The sequence below is a fragment of the Cinclus cinclus genome, chromosome 13, assembly GCF_963662255.1.
Source record: "Cinclus cinclus chromosome 13, bCinCin1.1, whole genome shotgun sequence".
NCBI classification, from domain to species: domain Eukaryota; kingdom Metazoa; phylum Chordata; class Aves; order Passeriformes; family Cinclidae; genus Cinclus; species Cinclus cinclus.
In genome coordinates, this window is record NC_085058.1 from 3,156,539 (window position 1) to 3,179,739 (window position 23,201).

Consider the following 23,201-nt stretch of genomic DNA (forward strand, 5'->3'; position numbering starts at 1 on the left):
CTGCAGGGACAGAGTCCCGGGACAGGGAGGGAGATCCTGCAGGGACAGAGTGACGGGACAGGGAGGCAGATCCTGCAGGGACACAGTCCCGGGACAGGGAGGGAGATCCTGCAGGGACAGAGTCCCGGGACAGGGAGGCAGATCCTGCAGGGACAGAGTCCCGGGACAGGGAGGCAGATCCTGCAGGGACACAGTCCCAGGACAGGGAGGGAGATCCTGCAGGGACAGAGTCCCGGGACAGGGAGGGAGATCCTGCAGGGACACAGTCCCGGGACAGGGAGGGAGATCCTGCAGGGACAGAGTCCCGGGACAGGGAGGCAGATCCTGCAGGGACAGAGTCCCGGGACAGGGAGGCAGATCCTGCAGGGACACAGTCCCGGGACAGGGAGGGAGATCCTGCAGGGACAGAGTCCCGGGACAGGGAGGCAGATCCTGCAGGGACAGAGTCCCGGGACAGGGAGGCAGATCCTGCAGGGACACAGTCCCAGGACAGGGAGGGAGATCCTGCAGGGACAGAGTCCCGGGACAGGGAGGCAGATCCTGCAGGGACAGAGTCCCGGGACAGGGAGGCAGATCCTGCAGGGACACAGTCCCAGGACAGGGAGGGAGATCCTGCAGGGACAGAGTCCCGGGACAGGGAGGCAGATCCTGCAGGGACAGAGTCCCGGGACAGGGAGGCAGATCCTGCAGGGACACAGTCCCGGGACAGGGAGGCAGATCCTGCAGGGACACAGTCCCGGGACAGGGAGGCAGATCCTGCAGGGACACAGTGCCGGGACAGGGAGGCAGATCCTGCAGGGACACAGTCCCGGGACAGGGAGGCAGATCCTGCAGGGACACAGTGCCGGGACAGGGAGGCTGATCCTGCAGGGACACAGTCCCGGGACAGGGAGGCAGATCCTGCAGGGACACAGTGCCGGGACAGGGAGGCAGATCCTGCAGGGACACAGTCCCGGGACAGGGAGGGAGATCCTGCAGGGACACAGTCCCGGGACAGGGAGGCAGATCCTGCAGGGACACAGTCCCGGGGCTCGGAGCAGGACTGGCCCCGTCAGAGCCGCAGATGGCAGGAGCCAGGCTCCCTCTCCTGGCACCGAGCAGCAAGGAGCAGGCATGGAAACTGCTTCCCTCTGAAATCCGAGTATATGGAGTCCCAGAGACAGGGCTGGGGCTGATCCGTAATTCCCATTGCTGGTGCCTTTCAGCCCCCCACCCCGGAGTGAGCCACGGCCACGGGATGAGGAGCCACACTGCCCAGTGCCATCCAAAGCTGTGCCCTGCTGTTGCTGGGAGGGAGTTTGACACCATCTGGCAAAGGCACAGTGAATTCGTGGGACCTTTCAACCATCTTGCTGAGAATTCAGGAGCTTTCATTCAAAGGGACAATGTCCAGTTGATTAAGCAGCAAAAACTGACAAAGCTTAAAAAATTGCCTCCTTTTGCAGTTCTTAACCTCCAGATTCCCCCAGCCAATTTCTTCTTGAATAAAGGAAATAATCAGGCGCTGGGGCAGAACGAACAAATGTAAAATGTATTAAAGATGTGCCAGCCTGCCCTGCCTCCCACGTGCAGGGCTGTGGGCGCAGGCTGCCCGTGCTTGTGCTGCTGCAAGTTGCCAGACTGCCAGTTCTGGAGTCTGGAACTCTCTGCTTATCTCCAGCAGAACAACAACCTGTGCAGCAGCTGCCTGACTTTCCCTGTGCTGCCTTTTTGTTATTTATGTGGCAGGAGCAGTCAGAGATTGGGGCCCCATTGTGCTGCTCAGGGCCAAGAGGATGCTCAGCTCCTCGTGCCAGGGAGCTCAGAGGTGCAGGTGGCCTCATCCACATCCCAGGGGTGACTTGGCCACAGTGCCCTTGCAGGGTGGCTTCAGAGCAGCACATTTGGACCACGATTTCCTCATCCCAACATTTGGCTGCTGATGGCAACAGCAGCTCCTGGCTCTCCCCATCTGTCCCTTGGGGAAGAAGGTGAAGCTGCTGGGGTTGAAACTGCCAGTGGGAAGGGCCTGCAAAAGTGGCAGGACATGGGACAGAGGAAGAAAATATTTAGCCATGGTAAACCTTAGCAGCAAGGCTGGGGAGAGAGGGCATGATGCATTCCAGAGGCAGGAAGGCTCAGCAGGCTCCAGGAGGGCAGGGGAGGCAGCTCCTATCCAGGGCAGAGCTTTCCTCATGCTGCAGCCTTGTCGTCCCAGCCTTGAGAGCCTCTGAAGCTGGGAATTAAACTCGCCTTGGAGGATTTTTTTTTTCTGGTTCTTCCCTGCAGCTAAATCACCTTCTCTTTTTTTGTTCCACTTAAAAGAAGTGGAAAAAAACCCATTATCTCTGAAAATGGAGCCTCAGGAAAGTGGGATGAAGAACTGGAGAGATGCCCCGCCTATAGTTCAGGGGGCTTCCACTCCAGAAGCTGTACGGGAATATAGCAGCCCCAAAATAGCCTGGGGTTAGAATATTTAACAAAGAGTGCAGTAGTTCCTGGGGAACCAGATAGGGGTTTTTTTTGTCTCAATAATGTCCTTTAATCTGAGAAGATTTCCAGGCCTGTCACTGGGACCAGTGGTGGATGTGGATGGCATTATCAGTGAAACAATTTACACCTGATCTGGAGGGGAGTATTGAGAGAGGCCACAGAGTCAGGAAATAAGAAACTGGAGCTCTGGGCTCTTCTCAGGCTTTGGTGCCAGGATGTGGATGGAAGGTTCCAGCATGGCTCTGTGTGATGGACGTGGCTGGGAGGGGAGAGGCCAAGATGGCCTCAGTGCCAGGGAGCCAGGATTTTGGAACATTCTGTACCAGCCTGGTTGGAGCTCTGAGGAGATAAATAAATACCCTTGCTTCACAGCTGCCCTGATTATTACACACAGGAGCCAGAAATCTGGGAAAAAGGGAATCTTCTAAAGCTGCTACAGCCAAGGGGAGCTGGAAGTGAGGTCCAGACTCTTTCGAGGCTTTGTCTGTGAGTGTGCTGGTGCTTCTCTTCCTCTGCTCTGGGGTTTCCCACCACTTAGCACTCCAAAAAACTCCAAAACCAGCCCTGATTTCCATGCTGCAGGGAAAGAAGATTCATCACCTCCCATCTGTTTCCTAAGGGTTTGATCCTCATCCAGGGGATTTGTGAAGGGTCTGGTGTTGCCAAAAACATTTCAGGGCCTTGATAAATCCCCGAGTCTGGTTCATCTTGGTGTTTTCCACATGCCTCATGTTCCATCTTCAGCAGCCGTAGAAGCAGTGGGTGTCTGGCTCCTGAAACGGCAGGGCAGGATGTTTGCAGTTTTAATTGCTGAGCCCCAGTCCCAGGGGCTTCAGCATTAGCTTTCCTGCAGTGCACTTTTATTAAAAACTGGAAACACTGGTAAGTCAGCTGCAGAGTGTGTGCTGCTCCCCCAGAGCCGGGCTGGCAGCTCCTCTCCCAGAGATCTGAGCTCTGCTGAGCCCTGAAAGCTGCTGGGAACACATGGCCTCCTCCCCTGGGTGCTGTGCTGAACCCATGAACCCTGCGGGGAGGACAGAGATGCCCAAGGCCAGTGCAGCTGCTTGCCCAGCAAACTCTGATCAGCCTCCCCTCCACCAGAACAAGGGGAGCACGTTCCCGTGGAGCCCTCCCTCAGCAGGTCAGGAATCTGCAGGAGATGCCATGTTCTGGAAAGTCTGTCAGGAGCAGCAGGAGCAGGGCAGCTCCGCTGGGGTGGGAACCTGGAGCCTAGGGTGACAGGCACAGGGAGTGCCCTCCCCAGCTGGGACCAAAACCAGTCCAAACCAGGATGGGCAGGGCAGAAGGGCCCATAACTGGGAATACTGGCCTTTCCAGGGAAGGCAGGGTGACAGGCACCTCCAGAGGCTGTCCAGGGAGGCCAGCTGGGAGCAGCACGACATGGGGAGGACAGCAGGGCTGGAAAAGAGGCAAAAGCACTCCATGCACATGGCTGGGTACAGGCACTGTGAGCCCAGGCAGGGTATGGGTGCCCAAGTCTGGATCCCCAGGAGCACAGGGCGCTTGGGAGAGCTACCAGGAAAGGCTTCCTGGGGCAAGTGGGACAGCAACGCTCAGAGCCCTGAGAAGATCCCTACCGTCAGGTGAAGGCCATGTTTCCAGTTTCCCTTGGAAAAAGCCCAGAAGAGGCAGGTTCTCCCCGAGGTGAAGTTTGACCTGTCATCTCCATGTGTTCCCCCACTGTTCCCATCCTTTAAACCTGATCTAGAGGTGTGTTTTCACAGCCCAGCAAATTCCAGGGGTGGGTGGGCGGGGATGGTTGGAGGCAGCTCCTGAGTTCTCCAAGTGTTAATGGTATAAGTCAGGTGTAAGCCAGGACTATGCCCCTATCCCAAGAACTTCCAGTACATCTCCGTGTCTTTATTCGTCTCACTCCTCCTCTCCAGTGAGGATTCAACCAGACACACTCACATGTACATGAGAACCAAAATACCCTGTCAGACACTGTCAGACACTGCAGTTTGCCTTCAGGTGGTTCTGTAAGTTACTACAGAACCCAGCAGTGCCTTTGAAATGTTCCAGGGAAGTGTGTCCAAGTATTCAAAGGTGGATCTGAGAAGGCCAGACTCTAATGCCAGAGAAGCCCTTCCAGCACTGCCAGTGTGGATGCTAAAAACAAACCAGTCTGAGAAACTGCTTCAAAGTCTTTTCACTCCTTTTTGCAAAGTCTCTTCGTGCCTCTGAGATAACCCCCTCTTGGCTGTGAACAGGCACAGATCTGTAGCTCCTCTTTTGCTTGCTTTGGGATTTGCTTAATGAGTCATTTTCCCTCTGCAGTTTAAGGCCTCATTTCCCTCCCTTAATGGGCCATTTTAGCCACTCCAGTATCTGTGGAGTGGTGCAGCCTTGCTGCCCTGGGGACTGGTGTACCTGGGTAATAGATAGGGTATGGCTCTTACAGGAATGAGCTGTGGCGGTGTGATGAGGCACCTGGTGCTGATAAACCCATGTCCACACTGCATTTGGAACCTCTTCTAGTCTGGCCTAAAGTACTGTGGGCTTGACCTGTCTGTTCATCCTGTGGAAAACAAAACACCTGAAAACTAAAGAGGTACTGAGACCTGTAAGTGAAGAATCATCACATAGCATCCAGTGCTCTTCACACTTGGTATCCTAAAGGTAATTGCTCTGAAAGGCTTCCCCTTCACAGAAGTGCCTCTCTCTGAGCAGTCCTTGATGTGCTTTCCCAGCAGAGCTGGGTGCTCGGGGTTTGTTTGGAAAGCTCTGTGTTTTCCTGCAGCTCTCACCCCTCAGCTGTCTCCTCAGTCTGGCGCCCGCAGCCTGTCCTCACAGGAGCCCTGCTGCTGCTGGGAATTGGCCTGGGATTTGGAGGTGTGCAATTCCCAGGGAGCCAGCAGTGTTTGTGCAGGCTGCAGGAGCTCGGCATATTGGATGTTACAGTTTTGGATGACTAATTCCTACAAAACACTGGCAAGCTTCTTTGTAAACAGCACTCCCGAGCAGCAAGTTGCTGGAAGAATGGCTTTTAAACCTCGAGCCTGCCTGCTACCCAGATGTTCACAGCCACTAAAGAGCCTGGCAGCCAGTTTTCCTGCTCAGCTATTATTGCTCTGTCTGCCCAGGCTCCCTTTGGGATTTCAGCTCAGCTTCCTTTGTCCCTGCTCTCAGGTCTGTGGTGGAGATGTGCTGCCCTGTTAAACTCTTGCCACACTGAACTCAGAGGGCAGCAGCATTCCTGCAGCACCCAGTGAAGGAATGAAGAAGGAATTCATTCAGCAAGGGATGGGACAGGACAGCTGCACTGCTCCCTGTGCCCCAGTACCTCTGGGAATGTGCTGTCCACCTTTGCAGGGATGCAGCATTTTAAGCAAAGTGCGGCCAAGTATGAGAGCTCCCTTCTGCTCTCTCAGGATGAGGGACAATAGATGGGCTAAAGCCAGGGAAGTCACAGCAGCTGCCATGCCCTGAGTGCAGGGCCATGGCTTCAGACTGCCAGGACAGCAGGGCTGAGGGAAGGGGGCTCCTGGAAGTGCAGGATGCCTGTGGGAGCTATGTGAGAGGCCCGGTGCCCACAAGGAGCAGAAGTGGCTCTGCAAAATGCCACAAAACCTGGGGGTGGAAAATGTACCCACCACTTCTTTGGCTGGGCCTCAGAGCCACAGCCCAGGCCTGGAGGCAAAGGAGCAGGAGGGGTCACTCCTTTGGCCTCACACCTCTGACAGCTCCCGTGGCCAGACCCTTTCTGTGCCCTGGCCAGGGGACAAACCGCCTGTCCTGCCCTGTCCTCTGCTCCTTTGGGCTGCATCTCCTCATGCCAAGGGCACAGCCAGCAGCCGTCACCAATGGCCACTTTGTCTCTTGCCCCTCTCTCTTGGCTCCAGGGTGGTTTTTCCCAGGTTCCTGCTCTGTTGGCAGGCTGGCACTGGCAGGGAGCAGGAGCAGTCTGTCCTGGGCTGTGGCTGTGCTGCTGCTCCCGTGGCAGCTCTGCTGTCACTTGTGTGGTTTTGCCCTTTTGGTTGCAGTGGGAATCAGGCCTGTCTTGCTTAATGAAACTGAATCTGGCCAGGTGCTGCTATCAGCTGGCTTTGTCCATGTGTTTATCTCCTTGCCAAGCATCAGCCCTTGGCAAAGGTTCCAGCCCTGTGCCACAGTTTTGCCACTGTTTGCTTCCTGTAAGATCTGTGAAAAGTTTCCACGGGCATCAGTGGCACCAAGAGCTGCTTGCAGAGAGATCATCAGCCACCCACCTGACCATGATGAAATACCTCCAGGAGGTGCCCAGTGAACTCCAGAGCTCCCAGCACTACTGACCACTGGTGCTCTGGATGGAGGTCACAGGAGAATTCTTTGTTTATTGACAAGCCACCAGCAGGCCTGTGCAGTGACCTTCCAGGGTGCCACGGCATATGTGTCTGCCAAGTGCCATCCATAACCTTGGCCTCTTCCCAGGAGCAGGGAGCAGCTGAGGAATGCCCAGTGCTGCTGAGTGGCACCCAGCAGAGGCATTTTCACATCCTTGAAAGAGCCATGTGTGATGACAGAGCAGTTAGTCGTCAAGGTTTCACAGGAAGAACTTGCTGGCAGATAGTACCCACAGGATGGCAGATGCACCTCCAGCTGTTCCATGAGCTCAGGCTAATCAGAGTCACCAGGAAACTTGTGCCAGTTTTTCTCCCTGTGCCATGATGTCACTGCTGAGGTGCTGCCTGTGCGAGCTGCAGTGGAGAGCACAAAGTGTCTCAGCATACCTCTCCTGGCAGGATGTTGCTGCTCTCAAATGAGACCATTTATAATTCCTCAGCTCTCTGAAAAAGCCCAGTTTTGCACTGAGAAGAGCTTGCTGTCCAGACATTATCAACTTCATTTTCTGCCCTTCTCATCTCTCTAGGTAATGACCAGAGACCCTGGCCATTTCCTAAATTGCTGGGCAGTGATTTTCCCCACTCTCAGACAGTGCTGCTGGCAGCCTTGCTCAGGCTTTCTGCTACAGCTCTCAGTTAAAGTCCATTTCCCAGGGGAGGAAATGGTTTGCTTCAGTTCCCTCTCCCACACGTGGGTCATTGTGAAAATCTCCCAGTGCATCATCTTGGTTTGTCCCAGGTTACCAGCGAGGCAGACTGGCTGCCTTCCCTGCTGCAAAAAGCACATGGAGTCTCTAAAAACCAGGGCCCAAGTGGTGATCTCAGATCACGGAATCTGAGCTTATTTTTCCAAATGGAGCAAGCTGGGCTTGTGGGTTGGTAAGGGCTCTGAGGGCACTGAGGTGCAAGGGCTCTGTGAGGGATACAGGAGTTATGGGGGCTCTGAGGGGTTTAGGGGTTGATACTCCATAGCCCTCCTAGCTTTCAAAGACCCCCCAGCCCTCCAATCCACCAAATAATTGAATTTCTTGTGTAACATGCCGAGGTGCCTCCAACAGGGATTTTTGGGTGCAGTGCCAGGGGCGCTTTCCTGCCCCGTATCCGTGTCCAGAATGCCAAGTGCCCGTGCTGAAGCCGTGTCCTGTGTCCCTGCAGAACGACTCGTGGGGGAAGCAGTACTCGTACGCCCTGTTCAAGGCCATGAGCCACATGCTGTGCATCGGCTACGGGCAGCAGGCACCGGTGGGGATGTCGGACGTGTGGCTGACCATGCTCAGCATGATCGTGGGGGCCACCTGCTACGCCATGTTCATCGGCCACGCCACCGCCCTCATCCAGTCCCTGGACTCCTCGCGCCGCCAGTACCAGGAGAAGGTAAGGACAGCCCTGCTGGGGCCGGGGTGCTCTTTGTGCTGTCTGGAGGGAGCTCGGCGTGCTCTCTGTGCTGCCCAGAGGTTTCCATGCAGTGTGGAGGGAGCCGGGACTGTCAGTGTAAGAGGTCAGGGGTGCTGTTCCTCGGCCATTCGTCCCCATCCATCCGTTCCAGCACCTCTCAGGAAGAAACGCAAGCAGGATCAGTTAACATCAGGGCAAGGAGATGCTTGTTGTTGTCTCTGCCTCTCTTTGTATACCAATGTTATCAGTGTCACTGGTACCTAAAATTGTAAGTCACTTCTTCCCACATCTTGTTTCAAACCCCAAGTGAATGTACCAGAATGTGCAGCTTTTGTTTAGCAAGTGCTCTCTTTAAAAGTATCCAGATTATTCACTCCAGTGCTCCTGAGTAAAGCTGCAGAACAACCCCCAAAGCCTAGATCAAGGCTCAGGAGCTCGGAGCAGATTCCCCAGGTAGCTGTGGAATTAATGGCACCATTGTTGGATTGCAGAATGGAGGGCACAGCCAGAAATGTCACATCTGATCTGCTTGACACTGCCACAGTCACTGAATTTGTGGGCTTGGCACAGCATCCAAAACAAGCAGCTGCCCTCAGTTGGCTGGGGAGGTTTTATGGCCAGGGTCTTGTGGGTACCTTTGATCTGGAGATTAAAAAGAGGATTTGTTCCTATTCTCACCCTGCCAGGTGTAGTTTAGGTGAGAGGGGAGCTGTGATTCAGGTGGGAAAACTATGACCAGCAGGCACTGATCAGGTGAATTTTAAGTTCGGGGAGGAGGTGGGATGACCTTGGAACAGGTCTGAGACACAGGGATTACAATGGAAGGAGAGCAGGGCAGAGAGGGAGAGCAAAGAAGACCAGAGGCTGACTCATGCTTGGAGCATAGGGAAGATCCCAAACCACAGCTAGAGCTAAAGGAGGGGAAATACCCAGAAGAAGAGTGTGAAGGCCTGGGACGCATCCAGAGTTTTAGTTCTGTGTTACAGCTGAGCTGGGCTGCTCAGATGGAGAGCAGGGCACGCCAAAGAGAAGGACACTGCAGCACTGGGAGTGCAGGCTGATCAAATCCCGGGATGCAGAGTATTTATTCAAATGTGTTTGAAGTAGCAGAGAAGCCGAGGGCTGATCTGCAAACCCAACCACCTGGCCAGCCTGGCACAGCCAAGACTGCACCTGCAGCACTGGGCACTCGGGGCTCTGGCTCAGACAAGGGCATGGCTTGACCCTGGCAGTTGCATTCCCATCAGTGCTCAGGGAAATCAGTCCCCAGGAAGCCAGCAGGGACTGTAGAGGGGGTGGCAGGCAGAGTGGGAAGTGTTAAAGCCTTGTTAGATCGTGAGGATGTGAGTGAGAGGGTTAACAGCTCCAGAAGAAGAGCTCTGACAAAGGCAGCAGGATTGAACCAAGGGTGTATTTCCTACAGCAGGTTCATTTCCTGTTATCCTTCGAGGATCAAAGCCTCAGGGATTGAGTATGTTCATTTTCCTCTTGCAAATGGGACAAGTGATGGCCTAAAAACAAATATGTATTTACTTTCTGCATTCCTTAGCACTTGAATAGCCATGATTAAAATGAGGCCGCTGCATGATTTGCAGCCCTGCAACTCAATTTAGTTCAATCCTCCTGGGACAAAGTGTCTGGTGAAGCAGATTAGAGAGAGAATCTGAACAAGTTCAGAGGTCGATTGGTAGAAGCCAGCAGCAACTGAGAGACCTCTGCTGAGTACCCTGTGGGCTCTGCCTGTCCCTCAGCACAGCTCAGCCTGCAGGGGCCTCTGGAGCTGGACTGGGAGCAGCCAAGGATGGGGACACAGTGGAGAGGGGAGGACCACCACAAACATCGACAGGAGAGAAGGTTATAGCTGGGACTGCCCTGGGAGGCTCTGCTGTGTGGGACCCTCAGGACAAAGTTCAGGAGCGGGTTTTTGGGGAGGTTTCAGATTGTCCAGACCTCTGCCAACCCACTGGTTCTTCCCCTGGACAAGCAGGGCTTTGGAAAAGAGGAATAAAATCCAAGCTCTGCTGTCTGTTGGCTTCAGGAGCAGGCTTGTCTCACTCTGCCTTGGATTCTCTGAACACTGGGACATTCAATCCCTGTCCTGTCAAAATCTCCTCCTGGAGCCTCTCACTTCATGCTGTGCTGTTGTGCAAGGCAGAGAAGCTGGGTGGGATCCATGGGGCGGCAGGAGCCATGGAGAATTCAGAGGGAATACCCCCCTCCAAGCCAGGGAGGTGCTGAGGTTCCTGAGTACCAGGACAGAGTCTGTGTGGCACAGCACATGGAGGGGGCACAGCCATGGTGCAGGGCTGGCCCTGACCTCCCTTCAGACGGGAACAGCTCTTTGGATGGGACTCTCTGAAGGGACTCTTTGACCTTCAGCCCCAGAGGCAAGGTGAGAAGGGACCTGTCTGTCCCATCAGAGTTTCCCATGGTCACAGAGAGTCAGTGGCAGGATCAGGAGCTGATCTCTCTTAACCTCAGTCTGGAGTTAACTCCGCAGTGTCCTTGCACCAACACTGGCATTTGTTTCCTGCATGTGAGACAACACTGCCACAGGTCCACCCCGAGGGATTCTGACAGACACATTTCCCAAAGTGCTGTTGTACAGTGTGGTGTTGTACCTGAATCGATGGGACAGCTCTGACCAAGACCATGCCCCTTCTCACCCTTCAGGAGCTCCCTGCCACTGTGCTCAGCTGGGCATGCCTTTCTGGCTTCCCAGACCTTCACTGAACTCATTTCTTCTCCCACATTCGTTTTCTAATGAAAATCTTTGCAGGAGCTTAGTTTTACAGGAGCCCAGTGAGTGCCAGAGCTGGTGCTGGTGGAGGGGTCAAGGATGGGAGCAGGGGTATAAGACCCTTTGCAGCTGGTCATGGATCAGCTCAAGCCTTAACTTCACCACTGACTGCAGAATTACCCCCCAGCCTGTGTAACTGTGGCTCACATCAGAGGGAGACTGTTCCCTGCCCAGGAGAGGAATAAACTAGCCAGATATACCAGTTATGTACATGCTTTTTGCAGGTTCTTCTATTAATTTCCTTCCCTAATCCTGCAGCTCAGATGGATTAGTATTTCTGTCAAGTCACTACACACACCCTCTCCTCCTCTCCAGTGCTCTGTAACCTTGAGTGCTGGGAAGGCTGATGGTGCTGCTCGCTGCAGCTCCTTGGAGCAGGGCAGGGATGCTCGGGGCTCACTCTCCCATCCCAGCAATGCAGGGAGGCTCAGCCTCCCAGGTACACCCAGAGCAGGGACTGGTGAGAGGCAGGGATTGCTGCTGTCAGCACTGCAGTGCCCAGTAGAGCTCTAATCTCTCCTTCCAGAGCCTTGTCTCCCCTCAGGATCTGCTCTCCACACTCCTTCCTCGCTCCTCCTCCTCCTCCCTGAGCAGTCCATCCAGTGCCTCTTGTTCTTAAAATACCTCTTGACTCTGGGTACAGGCTTGCACTTTCCCTTGTCATTATCCTGAAGCAGCACATGCTGCAGCATGATTGCAGGGAGACAAGCAGGTAATGCTGGAGAATCACTTCAGAAACCCTGCAGAGCACTGACATCACCCCCAGCTCCTCACACTTCTGCACAGCCCTGCTGCCCACAGTTTATCCCATGCTCTGCCTATCCAAGCACTTCATTGTGCAACTTTAACATTTCAGCCCTTCTGTCAACACCCTGAATTCAGCAAAGAGAAACTGGGGAAAGTTTAGTCACGGGAAAGGCTGAAATAAAACAACTAGAATGTTCTATCCCTGCTGGGGATGTTGGACCAGTATTTGTTGGAGGGAAATCTAGACAGTGCCCTTGGCCTATCCACTGTTCTGAGAGCTGGGGACCTGTCCTGGGGCTCAGGCAGTCCTTGCTCCTTCTTGGAGACCAGTAGTAGAGTTTTATTAACAACAACTTTAAAGGGTGATTTGGGCATTTTTATGGTCTATGAGGAAACTGTGAAACTCACAGGTCCAGGGTTCTTCAGAGCTCCAGAGTCTCATTAACCCCAGAATATTTAGACAAATTGACTTGAGGAAAACCTTTCAGGCGTTGCTGAGTGGCCAGATGCAGATCCAGCCCCTGGCAGTGGGAGTCCCAGATCTGCTTTGTCAATGGCAGGAGCTGGAGTCCTTCTCCTCCTTCTGCAGGCACCTGGAGCAGACCCAGCACGAGGCAGAGGAGCCCTCACTGCCCTCTGTGTGTTTGGGCTGCTCTGAGCTGCCTCCCCATGAGCTTGTGCAGGGAACTGGGGACACAGATCCTACCTGGGCTCCTGGATCATCCTGTGCCCGTGCTGATGAGCACCCCCTTCCTGCAGAGCTAATTAACCCTGTGCTGGAGCTGTGGTGATTGCTGGGGCTCCAGGGCTGGCTCAGCCAGGGACACAGACACACTGCAGTGACTCTGGCAGCTGCTCTTGGAGCCTGCAGTGGGCACACACAGAGCTGTCAGGGGAGAAACTTCACATCCTTTACCAGTCTGAGCACGACTGGAAGTTACATTCCTGAGAGGACTGGTCACCAGTAAGTTCTCAGGGATCATCCCCACATTCCTGGAGCTCACAGGCGTTCTGGAGAAGTCTCCTCCTGAGCCAGCAGCCATGGTGGAGGTCAGGGAAGCTGCAGAGCTCACTCACTCCTTGGGTAATGTGTGTGAAGGAGAGGGCAGGGAGTGCGGCACTCCAGAAATTAAAGGTGTTTGCAGCGCTTAATCAAATGCAAAATGTAATCAAATTTCCTAATTGGAAGAAGTTTGGAGAGCCTGGCATTATCCTGTCATGCCAGCACTGGGTTTTTGTTCCCTCTGTGGAGAGATGGCCTGAGCACTGTTGTGTCCCATGTTACTGTCCATCAAAACACCCGGGGTTGATAACAAGGCTGATAAATGATGGCCTTCAGTGACTGTGTCAGGGCCTCTGGTGTGCCCTGGGGCTGGGCTCCCAGCACTACCCCAGGGCAGCTTTGCTTTTCTGCAATCGGGGGGGTCTGGCTGCTTTGCAGAGTCAAAAGAGTGTAAGAAGCAGGTAATGGGGTGTTCATCTCAGCCAGAAACTCAAAAATTGTGTCAGTTGTTTCAGGTTTATTTAATCCTTTCCCTGAAAGAATCCTGGGTTGGTTGTAAAACAGGAATGTTTGTTTAATGGGAACTTAACGGATTCTTTTCAGAATGTCTGGTGGTGCAAACTCCCTTAACCAGACTGGGGTCGAGTAGCTCCTGCTCTTGCAGGAGAATATGTCACTGATGGACTTAAACTTGGTTTACCCATTCCTGAGAGAAGGCCCATTCTGAAGCTGCAAAACATGTCAGAAACAGTGGGATTACAGCTCAGATTCTGACATCTCCATCCTGGCCCTGGAAGGCAGACAGGTCGTTCTGCCCTGTGACCACCACTGTGACACCAGCTGTGAGCTGGGGCTGCCTGCATTTGTCATGGCAAGGGAACCTCCCTGCCTCAGCAGCTCTTCCCATCCCAGGGAGGGTTTTCAAACTTCGTTATCAGTCTGGGAATTCATGTTGGCACTCGAGCTGTACATAAATAAATAAATGAGGAGGTGATGCTGCAGCGCGGAGCCTCCCCCAGAGCCTCCTGTCCCTCTGCTCCCAGCAGTGCAGGTCCCTCCCTGCACAAACTCCCTGCTCCCCTGTCCCCATCTCCAGCCTTTGGGGCCATATTTCACCTCATCTTCCCCTTCTGCTCTTCTGCAGAGAGTACTGCTGGGCCCTTTTCCCTGTCCCATTCCAGATGTGTGGATCCAGTGGTCTGACATCTCCACAATCTCCTGCGATACTTCTAAAGATGGATTGACCATGGCCAAAAGTGCCTTGTGCTGGCCTAGTGCCTTATGGCAGGATGTGGCCTCTCCAGCCCAGCCAGGCATTCCCTTCAGGGGCCATTCCCAGGGAAAACAGGCTGTTTCCATAGTCATGATGTGCAGGTTTGTCCATATTGCATTTCCCATGGCGTGCACAGGATTAGACCTTAGGGCTCAGCACCCACAACATTTCATGCAGAGGGATTTGCTCCACATCTCCTGGGTCTGCTTTCCTCAGAGCCCCGAGCAGCAGAGATGGTCAGAGGCAGAAAGGGTTTCATCAGGGTTATTATTGATCCTGCTCAGGCTGGTGCCATCTGCCAGCCCAAGAATGGGATTGTCCAAAATCCATGCCTGAAGAGGAGCTGAGGAGGGGAGCGAGGGGAGGCAGCTCATGGCTATTCCCTGTGCAAGGAATGTTGGACAGAAAGTGTGAGAAAAGCTCCAGGAATGGTCTGTACCACAGCAGGAGATCAGGAGCCTGACTCTGGGTATGATAATTCCTCAAGGTACTGTGCAGTAAGGGAAAAAGTGTTCCAGGTTTTCCAGGAGGTGACACTTTAAACTCATTTTCTGGTGGCAAAATGAGCAAGGGCCATAGCACAGGAATCAATTAATCCAGCCTTTGGAAAGGCTCACAACCAGGACATCACATAAAGCTTTTGCAGAATGGAGGTAGCACCCAGATTTTTGTGGCAGAACTTTTGTTCTTTCCTGCATTCCTGTGACTCCGTGACCATGTGGAGTAAGACGTAGGATAGAATACATCCTGAGAGTGAGAATATGAATGGCTTAAGAGAGAAAAAACCCCAGAAGTCAGCATTTCCTTGGGTTTGATGATTCCTGAATGCTGGGGAACTGCACTGTTTGACCCCTAATCAGAGATCAGAGAAAATAAAGCAAAGATTCCATTGTGTCCTGTCAGGACCCTCCATGTGGTGAATCCCATGAGCTGATCTTTCCCCTGTGGAGCACTGAGCCACTTGGAGAGCTTCAACACTGGGCAGGGTGGCTCTTAACCCAGCCTCCAGGGATATCCTGCTGGTAGAGCACCACAATCCTTCCCTGAGCTGAAATGCTCTGCTGGAGCTCCTCTTCCTTCCACAGGTGCATCTCTGGTGACTTCCATGGGCTCCAGATGTGGAGATACTTGTGATTGGAATTATACCCGGTGCCACACTGATCTCAGCCTAATCCTGGAAGGATCCAAGCAGTGCCAGAGTCATGGAATGTGATGGGTTGGAAGGGACCCTCAGGGATCATGGAGTCCTGTACAGGACACCCCAACAATCCCCCCCTGTGCCTGGTGGCTTTCATCTTCAGAACTGGGGCAAATAAAAGGTTGAGCCTGTTCAATGGTTTATCCCTGCCAGAGAGAGGAGGATTCCTAATGGATATTGAGGGCATGGAAGCAGTTAAAAATATTTAGTTTGCTTTGGGCTGTTAGGGATCAGAGCTTTGGTAGCAGGGGAGGGAAGTGGTGAGAGAGGAGGGAAAGTAGCCAGCTATAGAAGCAAAAATACTCAGCTAAATGGTTTCCTTTTGATATATTAATACCTCCTTCAAGGGCTATTTGAGGAAAAACAGACTTAAGAAAATGAGCTGGGAGTTAAATGGGCTCGATTGTCTTCAGAGAGATTTAAATAATTCCTAAATTAGTGTTTTTAGTTAAACTCAGAGAGGCCACTAAGCTCTGAGCACAGGTCAGGGTGGGGACAGGGAGACAAGTGGGAGGCTGAGCAGATGAGGAGGAGGAGGAGGAGGAGGGGAAGGGGCTGTCAGGGGAGACCTGGCCGTGGCTGGAAGGCAGCAAAAGGACACCCAGTGGCTTTAAAGAGGGCCAGCTGAGTATGGCATCATCTGCCTGACCCCACAAGAGTGGGGCCTTCAGCAGCTCCAAGGGAAAAGGGAAAACCCCCGTGAGTCTTCAGTTTCTCAGGCATGGAAAGAAGGGGTTGATGCTTTCAATTCTGACTCCATCTCTGCACAAGGGAGAGCTAAGTGCCCCAAACCCTCATGGGTGAGAGGAGGGAGCACCAGAGGAGGCAGGAGAGACAAAAGATCTCTCTCTCCTTAACCATAACAGAGAATGATGGTTCCTTATTTCACAATTTGCTTTTATAAGCCTGATTGTCATTTGCAGGCGGAAGCAGCGCATTTATTTGTGGGGAAGTAAATTTGTCCTGTTTTCCCTGGGAGCCTTATCTGAGGACAGCGGTGGCAGGGGACTCTGACAAGCACTGGGAACACTGCAGAACAGTAATTTATTGCTCTTTGTTGCAAAGCCATAAATCCACGTTCAGTGGTGAATAAGCAGAGTCCCAGCCTGTGCTGGTGGATTTTTGGAGTGTGGGGATGTTTTTCCCAGGGAGCAAAGGGCAGTTGAAGATGGACAGCAAGTGCCAGTGGAGGAGAGGACAGGGGCAGGGGCAGGTGGCTGCAGCAGGTGAGGAGAGGCACCTGGTGACACTGGTCATTGCTCCAGCTCAATCACTGCACTAAAGCTGAAAGCATAAAGGGAAGTTTTTGGCAACTCGTTTATTCAACAAAGACGCAGCATTAAAGCAAGCAGAGCTCTCTGTGGATTTTAGATGAATTTAATAGACTTGCGTCAGCCGAAGCTCGTGCCAGGTGTTTTCCTTTTCCATAGTGAGAGTCCCACATATCCTGTGCCTGGTTTGCCAGGCCCATGGGTGTCTCAGGCTGCAGTGTCTCTCCAGTGTCAGGAGACCTCTGTGGTTAAATGAGCCAAAAACTCAGAAACTTTTGCTAGGAAGACCATAACCTCCAAAATTCTCTTTGGGTGAGTTGCCCACAAGGGAGCTGCTGTTTTCCACTCTGCTGCTGCTTTCCACTTGCTTTCCCTCCCTCATTTCCTCTGGGCACCCAGCACACCCTGTCCTGCTGCAGCCAGTCCCTACAGAGCCTGAGCTACATGGGTGACGAAGGGCAGGGACCGGTGCCAGTGGGAGATGGTGACTCCCTTGCCTTGGTCAGACTTCGATCAGGAGGGATCAGGAGTATTTCCAGGCAGTTCCTGTGCTTTGGGAATGCCAGGAAGCCCTGAGTGTCCCCTCTGCCACCTTGGCTCCTTGGAGTGATGCCCTTTCCTCCGTGGTGCAGATGGAGCTGGTAGTGCCAGCACAGGCTGTCCCTGGAGCAGGACCCTGGGCTGTAACAAGCACAACTTCACTAATCAAGCTCTCCAGCTCAAGCTGCACTAAAGGGACGTTCAGGGACACATTTATCAGGAAGAAGGGGGAAATAGGGCTGGGAAAGGAGCAGCACAGTACTTTGGTCAGCAATTAGTTCAGTACACACTAAGGATTGTGTCCTGTACTGCCACCAGTGAGAGTGACCATTCCCTAGACACACACCTTGTCCTGCAGCACCTGCAGGGCAACAAGACCCTGGTACAGACCTGGCCCCTGGGGAAGTGTCCTTTACTCACAGAAGCTACTGTTCATCCCCAAAGCTGCTCTGCCAGCAGTCCGAGTGTGCCCTTGTATTCCACCTAAACTGGAAATGTGAACCATCAGGTAAAAATGTGGATGGATTAGGGTGAGTGCATGGGGCACAGGAACAAAGAAAAGGGGAAGAAAGTCATGGGAAAGCAAAGGTTTCATCGTGGCAGGGTGGGTAGGAACACAGAGGTAGGGTTCCAGCTGCAGGCTGAGTACTGCAGCTTCAGCCAAATCCGGGATGTTGATCCCACGAGTGCCCCTCTGTTTGGCTGTGAGCTCACACCCAGGGCAGGTTCTGCACTTCCCCTGGTACCGGCCCTGGGGCTGCACTTCTGGGACAGCTCTGGAGCCCAGCTGGCCACTGTCCTGCCACGTGCCATGGAAAAACCTTCCTTGGGAACACTCTCCTGCTCCCATCCTGCACAGTCCTCATTCAGCACTGTTTGCTAGGAGGACTCTCCCAGGTGTCTCCTGGCACTCCTTCCTCAGGAGCCAGGCACTCCTTCCTCACCTCATCCCTGCTCCCAGCTGGGGCTGTGTGGAGGGGAGCATAGGCTGCTCAGCACCCATGGAATGAGCAGGTGTCTCCACAGGGCACCCAGCTGAGGAAGAGTTTAAAAGTTAAAACATGGGGCAGCCATTTGGGGAACATAGCAGGGTAGTCTGCAAACTCCCCGTGGATCGGCCAAGCCCTCCCTCCTGTTCCAGATTGCCCTGCTCAAGATGAAGGAAGCAGGGCTAGCACATGCTGCCCGTGAGCAGCCCTGTCTGTGGGACGTCCTGGTAACTGGTGGCCCTCCTGTTCCCTGCTCAGTACAAACAGGTGGAGCAGTACATGTCCTTCCACAAGCTTCCTGCGGACATGCGGCAGCGCATCCACGACTACTACGAGCACCGCTACCAGGGCAAGATGTTTGATGAGGAGAGCATCCTGGGAGAGCTGAGCGAGCCCCTGCGTGAGGTAAGAGGGCAGGGAACGGGCAAGGCACATTCCCAGCACCTCTGGCAGCTGTGGAGCTCCTGGGGCAGGAGTTCATGAAGTTCCCATGTCATGTATTTGGCTATAACTCGGCATGGAGTGGCCCATCCACCAGCTGTAAGAGGAAGAGTCACAGGAAGAAGGAGCCTTCAGAGGAGCCCCCTTTCCTTCCCAGCTGAAGCCTGGCAATGCAGGTTGTCCCTGGTATGTCACCAGTGTGTCACCCACCAGCTTCAGAAGGGTCCTGCCTTCCCCCAGAAATGTCCTCCATGGGAGAGAGAAGAGCTGAGCAAGTGCCAGCCAGAATTTAAAACAAGTTTTGCTGAAGTCTCAAAGGTCACCCCTCTGAAAACCCCCATGGCGGGAGACAGAGATTCCCCAGCTCTCTCTCCCCCCGCTCCATTTATCCCCATTCCCATGGAGTGCTGTGCTGGGGTGATGGGCTTGGCACCACATCCTGGGTGGGGGCTGCTGGGGCATAGAGCTGGCACGCAGAGCTGTCACGTAGAGCTGTCACACAGAGCTGTCACACAGAGCTGCGAGTGACACGGAGCCCTGGGGGAGGCACAGCCCAGCTGTGGTGTCAGGTGAGCAGCTGAACTGGCCTTTCTTCAGCTGGGGTTGGTGATCCAGCCTCTGCCCAGTGTCCGGTGAGCTCTTCTCCCTCCTCTCCTGACACTGTCCCCATCTGCCCGGGATCATTTTCCTCCTGGGCACATTTATGCTGTTTAACAGCTCATTGACAAGCAAGAGCAGCAGAGAAGGAGACGCTGCCAAGGTGAGTTATGCCACCTTCCCAGAGAAGAGCCCTGGGCTTTGTCAGACAGCATTTCACCACTGCCGTGCTCCCTCGCAGCCCAAGGTTTCCTGCAGAAACAGGAATGCTGTGTGTATTTGGAAGCTTGAGTGTTGTCCCTGCTCGGGGGAGGCAGAGGGACGTGGTGCTGGCTCCAGCACTGCTCCATGCTCTGAGCATCCGGAGCCCATCCAGCCTGCACCAGGGCAGCCAGACCAAGGCACAGCCAGTTTATCCCACTTTAAATGCACAGGTCAGGTGGGGGATCTTCACAGGTCATTAGGTATTGACTAACCATATTGTCTCCTCTCCCTCTCTCTCCTTTACACCCCACGTCAGGAAATCATCAACTTCAACTGCCGCAAGCTGGTGGCCTCCATGCCCCTGTTTGCCAACGCAGACCCCAACTTTGTGACGTCCATGCTGACCAAGCTGAAGTTCGAGGTGTTCCAGCCCGGGGACTACATCATCCGGGAGGGCACCATCGGCAAGAAGATGTACTTCATCCAGCACGGGGTGGTCAGCGTCCTCACCAAGGGCAACAAGGAGACCAAGCTGGCCGACGGCTCCTACTTTGGAGGTGCGTGCTGGTCACTCACCCTCCCGCAGCCGTGCCACTGCTGTGCTGTGGCATTCCTGGATCCTCATGGGACTGACCCCCAGTACCTCCTCTTCCATCTCTGGGCATCTTCCCAGAGAGGGGATGGTGACTGGTGGGCACTGCAGAACTTAGGTCATAAATAACAGCAAAACATAGCAGGGAAACTTGATTCTTGCAGCTTCATTTCTGACAGATCGGTGAAGCTGAGAAGCTAAAGGTAAAAAGCGGTCTGTTCTCAGTTCTGCAGGTACATTCCTACTCCTGCTCTACAGCATCTGCTGCATGAGAGGCTGGATAAACACGGAGGGAAAAACAGTCCCTCACCTGCTCTGCCTGCAGCTCAGCAAAGTGTCCTGGGGATCAGCAGGCGGGCAAAATGAATGAGCAGCAGAGCTCTGGAGCAGTGGGACCAGCAGGAGGCTGGGAAGGATTTAGGGTATTGCTGTCATGAGAAACACAAAGCCCCTTCTCCTGTCAGAGCCCATGCAGAGCTCAGCCCCAGACAGGGGGCACGTTGCAGGACAAGCTCTGACTGCACCACCTTTGATGAGCTGCTGAGGGGAGACAGAGCAAAACCTGCTTTGCCTTTTCTTCTGAGAGGCCTTTCCTCTAAAAACTTCCTATTATGCATTTGCCGCACTCCTGTTACTCCTGGTTCATGTGAAACCACCTGTCTGCACCTTGCTTGGGTACAGGGATTTTGCAGCCTGGTATTTGGAGATGGAGGGTTGGAGTCAGGATAGATGACTGACAGATGACTGACTCCTCACATGCATGGCACTGTCTCCTAAGCATCCTTTCCATGGGAAAGCAGCCTAGCAACACACTCATAACCTTGTGGTGCTGCTGTACCAGGGCTTTGGGTGAGCTCATCATGAATCCAAGGAATGGTGCAGGAGGATTGGCACCCAATACACACAGGGAGCAGAGTGCTGTCACTCTGCAGCTCACACCATCTGTCCTGAAGTGCCTGCCTCTGCCGTCCAGATTCTGTGTAAGCAGTGGAAAAGCAGGATTTGGGAGCTCTCTTGAGTGTTCAAGGAGCTGTGGTTGAATGCAGGCCTTTGTATTCTGTAACCAACTGAGCACTGAGTGGTGCATGACAGCAGTGTGAATACACCCAGAGCTGGGAGGTGCCACTCATGTGTCTTTCCCTGACAGTGCTTGTGGCATAGACATAAAAATCTTTGAAAACTGTGGAAAGACAAATGTTCCAGGTACAGGGATCAAAATTGCAGCCAGGCACCAAAGGCACAGGTCAGCACAGAGCCTCTACAAATCTAGGGAGAATTGGCTTCAATGAGAGCACGTTTTGACCTTCTGCTCCCAGTGCCCACAAGGAGCTGGAGAAACACAACTCCTCCAGTGTGAAAACACAATGCTGCTCTTCGATAATCCCCCAGAGCAAACCTTGTCCGGCTGACTGGACCACCAGAATCCCCGAGGGGCAGCTGTCCCAAGTGAGCACCCGGTACTTTGAAATGTTGACGCGCACACAGAATGTTAACTCTGGCTCTTGGCTGCCTTTTCTGTGGGAGGGCGGGCTGGAGGGAGGCTGGGAGAGCAGTGCAGGGAGGGTTGCAGGGGTGGTGTGGTGGCGTCCAGGCCATGTCTCAGCCTCTCTCTGCCTGCAGAGATCTGCCTGCTGACCCGTGGCCGGCGCACGGCCAGTGTGCGTGCTGACACCTACTGCCGCCTCTACTCCCTGTCCGTGGACAACTTCAACGAGGTGCTGGAGGAGTACCCCATGATGAGGAGAGCCTTCGAGACCGTGGCTCTGGACAGGCTGGACAGGATTGGTGAGTACAGGGGGGAGAGTTTCATTCCTTACCCACTGCCTTGGCAGCCCTTCTCCAGGCTCGGTGCTCAGTTCTGTGCCGGAGTTTGGAAGTGAAGGAGATCGCAGCCTGCCCCTCCTTGTCCAGCTTCAGCTCCCTCAAGGACCTCAATCTAAACTTACTGGAGGTAAATCTAGGTTGGATATTAGGGATAAGTCCTTCCCTGTGAGGGTGGGCAGGCCCTGGCACAGGGTGCTCAGAGCAGCCGTGGCTGCCCCCGGATCCCTGGCAGTGTCCAAAGCCAGGCTGGACAGTAAGGCTTGGAGTGAGCTGGGATAGTGGAAGGTGTCTCTGCCCATGGCAGGGGGTCTGGACTAGACCATCTTTAAGGTCCTTTCCAACCCAAACTGTTCTGGGCTTCTGTGATTGTCACAGCTCACAGTGACCCATCCCAGGATGCTCCCTTTCCTGTGGGAGACACAGCCTGTGCTGCAAACATCCTTGTCCAGGTGTCTTTCCCCAGCTAAAGACCAGGATAAAATTCCTTGGTCACAGCCGGAGGTGTTTAGCAGAGAGAGATGAATTGACTTATGCAAGGTCATGCAAGAAGGCTGCAGAGCTGAGGAGCATTTTGGAGTCCCAGTCTAACTCCTTTAGCTCCTTATGCATCCCTTCACAGTGCTTCCCACTGCTTTCCACAGGGAAAGCTCAGTAGAGCTCTGGGCAAAATGCAGAGGGACAGGCAGGTGTTGAGATGAGGGGGGTAGGGACTAAGATGGCATCCCAGCAAGGGGTGCAGTGTCTCTGCAGCTTCTCCTGCCAGGAACATTGGTTTTTGTGCATCTCATTACCTGCTGCAAATCACCCCTATGTGCGACCCCTGAGGAAAAGGCTCTGAGCTGAAGACACGGTTTGGCAAAGCCCAGGCTAATGAGGCCCTGGTGGAAGTGACAGTAGGCCCAACACTTGGGTTATTTCAATGAGGCTGTACAAACCACAGAGAAAATGTAAAATCAATGCAGGGATGAGCCAGCTTGACTTTATCTATAGTTCTGCAGGGCTGGGTGCTCAGTGGTGCTCAGCTTTGCAGCCCGGTGCTCTCTGAGACTGTGGGATCAGGTGGGCAGAGCATCCCGTGTTTCCTGTCCTGTGCTCTGTGCTCCCGCACACATAACTGAAATCCATGGAAAATTCTGACCCAGCACAAAGTACCTCACGTGCTTCTTTCCCGAGAGAACTGCCCTTCCACAGACAGCTGCAAATGTCAGCATAAGGTCAGAAGGTGACACAGAGCAAGTGGAACAACAGGCCCTTTGCTGCAGGGCTCTGCCACTGCCCCCCTTCCTTCTGCTGTTCTGCAGAAGAACACCGAGACAGTGTCGGTGCCCATGCCATGGAAAGTCCTGCTGTGCCCTGGTTTCCCTGGCACTTGCCCTGGAGAGCTGCCTGCTCCCTTGACTCTACATCTGAACTATTGTGAAATGGCTCCCCCACAGCTCTTTATGATGCCCAGCTCTCCTTAGCTGTAATTGCCCCTCAGAGCCCAGGGGAGCTCTGGGCACCCTGCTGGAG

The 23,201-nt window shown here is 53.9% G+C and overlaps 1 protein-coding gene across 1 annotated transcript in view; it reads left to right on the forward strand.

The window, feature by feature from the left end:
- HCN4 (hyperpolarization activated cyclic nucleotide gated potassium channel 4) overlaps positions 1 to 23,201 on the forward strand; it is a 93,166-nt gene that overhangs the window by 59,869 nt on the left and 10,096 nt on the right. Inside the window, exons 4-7 of the mRNA XM_062501301.1 lie at positions 7,971 to 8,189; positions 18,290 to 18,436; positions 19,590 to 19,830; positions 21,486 to 21,650. Coding sequence (XP_062357285.1) covers positions 7,971 to 8,189; positions 18,290 to 18,436; positions 19,590 to 19,830; positions 21,486 to 21,650 — 772 coding nt within the window. The remainder of the gene's footprint in view (positions 1 to 7,970; positions 8,190 to 18,289; positions 18,437 to 19,589; positions 19,831 to 21,485; positions 21,651 to 23,201) is intronic.